General features: G+C 38.0%; 1 protein-coding gene across 1 annotated transcript; it reads left to right on the top strand.

The window, feature by feature from the left end:
• The first annotated feature begins 1,410 nt into the window (after nt 1-1,410).
• LOC110158335 (oocyte zinc finger protein XlCOF6-like) lies at nt 1,411-7,589 on the top strand. The gene is made up of 2 exons (XM_055151267.1): nt 1,411-1,544; nt 3,737-7,589. Exon 2 carries the CDS (start codon nt 3,758-3,760, stop codon nt 5,606-5,608), a length of 1,851 nt encoding a protein of 616 aa, XP_055007242.1. The 5' UTR covers nt 1,411-1,544; nt 3,737-3,757; the 3' UTR covers nt 5,609-7,589.
• Nucleotides 7,590-8,216: the final 627 nt, after the last annotated feature.

The raw sequence follows: 8,216 nt of genomic DNA, 5'->3' as shown, positions 1-8,216 counted from the left end.
AAGCTTTTCGCCCTGAAAATGTTATTGCTTTGTCTGGAATGTTTCACAGTATGGCATTAAACCTTTCTATCTTCATGGAGACAAACCAGACCAAGTTAGAGGTCAGATTTGTAGAGAAGTGAACCTACTCACAGAACGCCTGTTTATTTATTTAGGTATTTTTGAGCTATAAAACCACCTGCAATTGAATACATGTAAAGTAGAGATTTTTTATGTCATATGGTGGAACATTCCTGGCAGAGCAATGACATCTCCATAGAAACAAGCAGGTGATGGATCCCCCAAAAGGTTACATAGTGCAGCTTTAAGATGAGTCTGGTCACCGGTGAATCTCCCGTGTTTAGACAGGCATGATTGACAGGTGGATTAGCCAATCAGGGACACACACTGTCTGTCTTTATCAAAGTAAAACATGGAAAAAAATATCACAAGCCACGAAAAACAGTGAATTTCTGCAGAATCAGTGAATAAAACACAATATTCTGTTAATCTGAGGTAAGAGAGCTGCATTTTAATTTGTAAATAGATAGGTTATCAATGTGTCACTGATAAAAATAAATAAATAAAATAATATAATACGTAAATAAATAAATAAATAAATAAATAATATAAATATAATAAATAAATAAATAAATAAATAAAAATAAAAATAATAAATAAAAATCTTAATTTCTGGAGTTACCATTCAACCAAAATTATTCCAGTCTCTGTGTGCTACAGTTGATAAAAATTTGAAATAATATGTGTTGTTGAACTTATTATCTTTTATCCCTCACCCATCACCTGCTTGTTTCTATGGATATGTCATTTCACTGCTTGAAATGTTCCACAGTATGGCATTAAACAGCTTTACCTTACATTTATTCAATTACAGGTGGTTTTATTGCTCCCTAGAAAACAGACATTCTGACTGTGAGCGGGGTCGCCTCTCCACAGATCTGACCTGTAACTTGATCTGACTAGGTCTCCATGAAGATGAAAGATGAATCTGTACTCTGAATTATTTGGGATACTTTCAGCTCTTGAATTGCCAGTCTCTACTGAACTAAAGGTAAAAAAAGAAGCTGTTAACTTGAAAACTCCCACTACATGACATCACAAGGTGGAACAGAGCAGTTTGGATGATTACTCGAAACAAAACACAACTCTAGGTATGTTTTTTTTTTTTTTTTTTTTTTTTTTTTGATGAGGTAACATTATAACATGGCTAAAAGCTCAAGAAAAAATTTTGCGTCAGAAAGGATTTTTAAGTCGTAGTTTTATTATAAATTCATGATGTTGCATTCTCCGCTTGGGACACTAGATGGCGGTATACAGTTTGTAAATGGACAACTGCACTCTGAAAGCACCGGAGAAAGAAAATAAACAGGAAGTCAGTTTGTTTTCATTTTTAATTCAACGCAAAGCAGCTCCTGAACACGCTCGATCTGCAGAAACCCCTCCACGTGCTCACCGCTTTCACCGCAGAGACAAAGAAATACTCACAAAGATCGTCTGCCTGCAAATTAGAAAACTATCTGACTCTTTCCTGCAGTTTGGTCAAGGTAAATCACTTTTTGACTCGCTTGACACGCTTTGTCAGTGTAAAACGGCACGCACGAGACGAGGACGCTGCAAAAAATATCGCAATCAACATCGTAACGTGAATAGTCGCAATTAACAAATCACAAGGACTCCAGTGATTCAGCTTTAGTAGAATTTCCTCCACAGATTAAACGTGGAATTGCTGCCTTTTTAAATGAGAACTGAAATACCAATATAAATAAATAAAATAAATAAAATAAATACATCTTGTATAGCCTATTAATATGTTAGGAATAGATGGCACCTTTGCTGTTATTATTATTTTTAGTATTATAATTCGGCTTGGTTTGCTTATTATATTGCTTATTGTATTTTTTATTTCACTATAAATGTTGTTCAGCACTTTGGTAAGCTTTGGCTGTTTTAAATGTGCCGTACAAATAAATCTGATTTGATCTGAAGACTTCTCAATCATTAAAAAAAAAAAAAAACAGAAGTTAAATTAAAATTGAGGACGTTCCTTGCACAAAAAAGGACTTTGCTTGGTTAAAAGTCCTATATTATACAAAACTGACTCTTGTGAGCTTTAAGGCGTGTTGTTACCTCCTCAAAACCAGACCTGGAGTTGTGTTTTGTTTGAGTAACCCTTTATAATTATTCTAAGTCTTCGAAACTCAAAACACTCTGTTCCACCTTGTGATGTCATGAAGCAGCAGTTTTCAAGTTAACAGCTCCTTTTTACCTTTAGTTCAGTTGAGTTTGGCAATTCCAGCTCTGATATCATCCAAGTGATTCCAGTGAAGGTGTGTGGAGTTTAAAAACACAGTGGAGAGATTTACCTCACGGCATCACAAGGTGGAACAGAGCGTTTTCTGTTTGAGAAAAGAAATCGGCCTAAATATGATGGATTTGTGTGTTAAACATGTGTGAATGAAATAAGAAAAACAACACAACAGCAGGTATGTTTTTGATGAAGAAACAACAATACTGTATAACATAGATCAGAAATCTCATTATATGGACTCATTAAAAGCGTATTTTACAAGTAAAAAGCCCACTGCAACTTTTTTACTCACAAAATCATATGCGTGCCCATAGAAAGTAATGCAGTGTAAATCATTGTTTCCCAAAGACTTGGTTGTGGCCCTCAGGTGGGTCACAAGACATTTTTTTGGGGTCACTTTGTCACGATCTGCATGTAGGTCTGCAATATACAGCTGTGTATGTGGATCTGAGACCTTATCGTCATTCTGGATTAGCATTTTGTCAGAATATCTTGTCCTCACAAAAATGAAGATAAAGCACAAAAACAGACTGAACGCTGCATCTGATTTGCTGCTGCGCTCTCCTATACTACACCGAACTGGAACACGCTACAAAAACACAGACAGGCCCCCTTATCTCATGAGAAATGTTGAGATGTTAAGACCTGTTTTGTATCATTTCTAATCTTTTTGTAATTATTATTTTTTTACTATTTTGTTCCAATATTGCTGCTTCAATTGAAAGTTGAAAAGAAAAAGAAATGGGCAACATTTAAAGTCCAAATAGGCGACATATGGATCCTTTTTATTGCTGCTTCAATTACCGTTTTTCATTGTTTAAAACTTGAGTAATACTAATTGTTCAGAGAGACACGATCACTCAGTCAACAATAAAATATCCTCATTAATGTTCAATAATCCACCTTTATTTTGTGATTTACGAATAATGTCTATTGACTTGTGTCGTGGTCAATTTGGGTCCCTAGAAAAAACGTTTAGGAAATAGTGGTGTAAATAATACTTTAAAATCACATTTTTTGTAATCAGTGGTTTCAATAAACACTATGATTCCATTATTTTTGATTAATTGCACAGCTCTAATGTGAACTTAAAGCTGCACTGTGTAACTTTTTGTTTGGTGGTTCGTCATTGCTCTGTCTGGAATGTTCCACAGTATGACATTAAACAGCTGTACTATGCATTTATTAAATTAAAATGGATTTATTGCTCAAAAATACCTAGAAAAACAGGCATTCTGACTGTGAGTGGGGTCACCTCCCCACAGATCTGAGCTGTAACTTGTCTGGTTGAAAGATTTAATACTATACTGTGAAACATTCCTGACAAAGCAATAACATCTCCACGAAGAAAAGCATTTGACGGAGCCTCCACTGGAAAAGTTACACAATTTTTAAAACACTTCTTAACAATTGTTTTACATTTTACAGATTGAGCTCAACTGTGGCAATATGGCTTCAGAAACGGAGCGCCCCTTCACCTGTGAGGACTGCGGGCTGCGCTTCACATCTCAGGACGCGTTAAAATCGCACGAGAAGATGCACAGTGGAGTGGAGCACAGATGCCACGACTGCTTCAAGGTTTTTACCCTCAAATCTGACCTCAAAACGCACCAAGCAACTCATGTAACCGTGAGCTTCCCCTGCAGCGAGTGCCACGAAACTTTCCCGAGTTCGCACAAGAGGAAAATCCACGAAATGACCCATAATGGAAGATTACACAAATGCGAGGAGTGTGGGAAGTCTTTTACGTCAAAGCACAGGCTAAAGGTCCACGAGAAACTGCACACAGGCAAGGATCTGTACAACTGTGATCAGTGTAGTAAAATATTCGTAACAGTGGCAGAGCTGAGGAGGCATCTACTCGCTCACAGTGACGATAAACCGTTTCCTTGCGAAGTGTGTGGGAAGGTTTTTAAACTGTTGAAACATTTGAAGGAACACAGAGAAACTCACTCAAACACGGAATTTCCATGCGACAAGTGTGGTAAAATATTCCCTAATAATAATTTTTTGGTGCATCACATTAGAAGATACCACGAAGAGAGGCAGTTTGCGTGCGAAGAATGCGGGATGAGATTTCGGTGGCGCAGCGATGCGACAAAACACGCGATGGTTCACTCCGGAGAAAAAGCCTTCGCGTGTGATCAGTGTGGGAAGAAATATAAAAACGCGACTATTTTGAAAACGCACCAGCGCATCCACAGAGGAGAGAGGACGCATGTTTGTGACGAGTGTGGCAAGGCGTTTTTGGATAAAGTGGGACTACGCAGACACCAACGCTCACACAAGGACCGTCGGGAAAAGGTCAGCTTCCAGTGTGACGAGTGTGGAAAAGTTTTACTAACGAAAGTCAGCTTGGAAGACCATAAAAGGAAGCATGCCGGAATTGGATTGTTTCATTGCGCGACGTGCGGAAAAGGCTACCCTACACGAAGCAGGTTAGAATGCCATGAAAGAACGCATTCGGCTCCCTCGCACGTTTGCACCGAGTGTGGCAAAGCCTTTAAGACGCCGAGTAGACTCAAGTTGCACGTGGAAACACATCACGAGAACAAGCGATACAACTGCGAATACTGCGACAAGACTTTTACCCGAACTGACTCTCTGCGCAACCATATAAACATGCACACGAAAAAAACAGAGTACCCTTGCGAACAGTGCGGCAAAGTTTTTTATTTGAGAATGAGCTGGAAATTGCACATGACTTCACACGGGGAAAAGCCACACACCTGCGACCTCTGTGGCTTGGGTTTTGCTCAAAATTCACGTCTGAACAGACATAAAATCACGCATACAGACGTGAAGGAGCATGTGTGCGACGAGTGTGGGAAGGCTTTTCAACTTCTAAGCAGTTTGAGGGACCACAAGTACACGCACGGGGAGAAGCCTCACAAATGCAACTACTGTGAGAAGAGATTCGATCGTCTGTATAAGCTGAAGAACCATCTCGAAACGCACTCGGAAACAAGCCCACGCAAACCTTTCATATGTGAGAAGTGTGGTATGTGTTTTAGAACTATGGCGTTGTACAGAAAGCATCACAAAATTCACACCAAACACAAGATCTTTCCGTGTGAGCGATGCGGCAAGGCTTTCCTCACAGCTCGAACGCGGAGAAACCACCTGGAGTTGGACTGTAAAGGGAGGCGGACGAGCAGCGATGAAGCAAAGAAATCCTCCTTAACTAACTTCTCATTAAAACGACTTGAAATTAGACTCAGAAGAACTGACGATGTTTCGTTGAAAACACTGGAAATCAAACTACACCGAGTCGACGTGAAACGGTTCAAGACTGAATGAAGCCGGAGTAGATTTTAAAGGTCCTATATTACACAAAATTGAATGTTATAATTAGGGATGGGCATTCAGTGAAATTGTATTAATTGATTGTTGGGAGAAGTAGCGATCGATTAATCATTAACGTTTTTAAATAATAAGTATCATCATTATTATTACTATTACTAATCTGCATAAATAAACTCAACTTTACAACATATAAACAATAACCACTGTAGAGCCACATCAGCCAACTCCAGTGTTTGCACTGTATCTACGCACAGAAATCTACATTCAGTTTGTCGATTAGACATTAACGTAATCAACGAAATTCTTAATGATCAGTTATCGATAAGCCGACTAATCATGCCCATCCCTAGTTATAATGTTGTTACCTCATTAAAAATATACGTGGAGTTGTTTTGTTTCATTCACACCATGTTTGAGTAGAGAGTTTATTAGGCTCTTAATGCTCTGTTCCACCTTGTGATGTCATGTAGCGGTAGTTTTCAAGGAAAAATCTACCCTTTTAACTAGGGATGTAACAATATCCAAATCTCACAGTATGAAATTTTCACAATATACATCTCACGGTACAATATTTATTGCGATATTTTGTGGAGACTAACAAAATTGTGAATATGCTACTTTCTCCTCTTAAAATGCCTGGACAAGACTTAATCCAACTAAGACTTAAAAGTGCTTAGAACTGTTATTTCTTCTTGTAGTTTGCACCAAAATGGAGCAAAGGATCATGGTCCATGTAGTTCCCTCTGTTTTTTTAAGCTATTGCTGCACCATAACAATGAATTTAAGCAAAGGAACTTGTGATTCGATATATTGTGATGGTCCATGATATTATTGTGAGACTTTTGATGATGCGATATCATGATAATTTGGTTATTGTTACACCCCCTATTTTTAACCTTTTGTTTTGTTTTGGAAGAAGTATGAAATTTAAAAACTCAGTGGAGCATTTCCAGTATGACATCACAAGGTGGAACAGTTTATGTGTTAAATATGTAAATGAAACAAAACACAACTTCAGGTCTGTTTGTGATGAGGACTTGTGACTAGTGCCTGGAAAATTATCATCTTTATTATTTTTTGTTAGCCTTTTATTGAGATTCTTGGGTAATTTCTTTTCCTGAAATGAATTTAAGTTAAAAATGTGAGAATTTTACTCATAGATATTTTTTGTATTTGTTTTGTAATTGGCCACCGGTGTCCAGATTTTTACAACCTGTCTGATTTTTTTCTTGCAAATGTCTTAGTGTTAAAGGTGCACTGTGTAACTTTTTGGTTGGGGGTCCGTCGCCTGCTTGTTTCTATGGATACGTCATTAAAACATTAAACAGCTCAAAACGGCTAAAAAAAAAAAAAAAAAATGCACAGATCCGACCTGTAACTTGGTCTGGTTTGGACTCCACGAAGATAGAAAGGTTTAATGCCACACTGTGAAACATTCCAGACAAAGCAACAACATCTTCACGGAGAAAAGCATCTGACGGACCCTCCACCAGAAAAGTTACACAATGCACCTTTATTAAGATTTGTTTTTTAATACATCACTATTTTGTTTGAAAAAACAATGCGTGACCTACTGATCTTGTATTTCCAGCTTACAGATATTTTAATTTATTTACACACTCAACTTTTATAGTATCTTGTATTTATTAAATCAGGTGTTTTAAATAGCTAAATGTGAATCAGCTTGCCTCTCCACAGATCTGACATGTAATTTAAATGCCATGGAACAAGTTTTGTAGCTATTGCTGCACCATAACAATGAATTTAAGCAAAGAAACTTGTGATTTGATATATTGTGATGGTCCACGATATTACAGAGAGACTTTTTGACGATACGATATCACGATAATTCGGTTATTGTTACACCCCTAGTTTTAACCTTTTGTTTTTTTGCATAGTATTTGTGTTTTGTATGTATGACATCACAAAGTGGAACAGTGTGAATGAAACAAAACACAACTCCAGGTCTGTTTGTTTGGGGGGGGGGTAATTTTGAATGATTTATTTTCCTGAAATGAAATAAAACGTGAGAATTTTACTTCACCAATTCATGGAAATTTTTCGTATTTATTTTATAATTGGCCACTCCAGATTTTTACAACCTCTCTGAATTTTTTTTCTAAGTGTCTTAGGCTACGTTCAGACTGCAGGGCTTAATGCTCAGTTCGGATTTTTTTTGTGTAATCCGATGTTTTTGTGAGGTTGTTCACATTTCCAGTTAAATGTGACTTGTATGTGATCTCCAGTGTGAACCTTAAACGGCCCGAAAGTGTCCCGTATGTGCACTGGAGACACGACGACGTCAACCGCAGCGAGCGTCTCTGTGTTTATGGAAGTTGTCCAAACATGGACGCGAGCATTGAGCACCTGGAGACTTTAAAGTTCCTCACGTACCGGAGCCAGAACATGAACAACTTTAAGGAGGAGATTGAGAAGGAGAAGGACGAGGTTTTTGGTCGTGGTGTTTTGTGGGGCAGCGGCAGCGACGTCCGTTGAAAGGAACGTGTGGATGTGGAGACGGAGCCAAGAGTGGTGAGTGGTGATGTGCTTCACTTCAGTGACATGGAGTTCATTAACAATTTTCACCTACTTCAGCTCAGAA

The sequence above is a fragment of the Boleophthalmus pectinirostris genome, unplaced genomic scaffold (genome assembly GCF_026225935.1).
Source record: "Boleophthalmus pectinirostris isolate CB_2022bp ecotype Guang Dong unplaced genomic scaffold, ASM2622593v1 HiC_scaffold_15, whole genome shotgun sequence".
NCBI classification, from domain to species: domain Eukaryota; kingdom Metazoa; phylum Chordata; class Actinopteri; order Gobiiformes; family Gobiidae; genus Boleophthalmus; species Boleophthalmus pectinirostris.
This window is presented reverse-complemented; position numbering and strand designations above follow the sequence as displayed.

What these genes read in the sequence shown, in the direction of transcription:
- LOC110158335 (XM_055151267.1), top strand. Translation starts at nt 3,758, where the DNA reads ATGGCTTCAGAAACGGAGCGCCCCTTCACCTGTGAGGACTGCGGGCTG.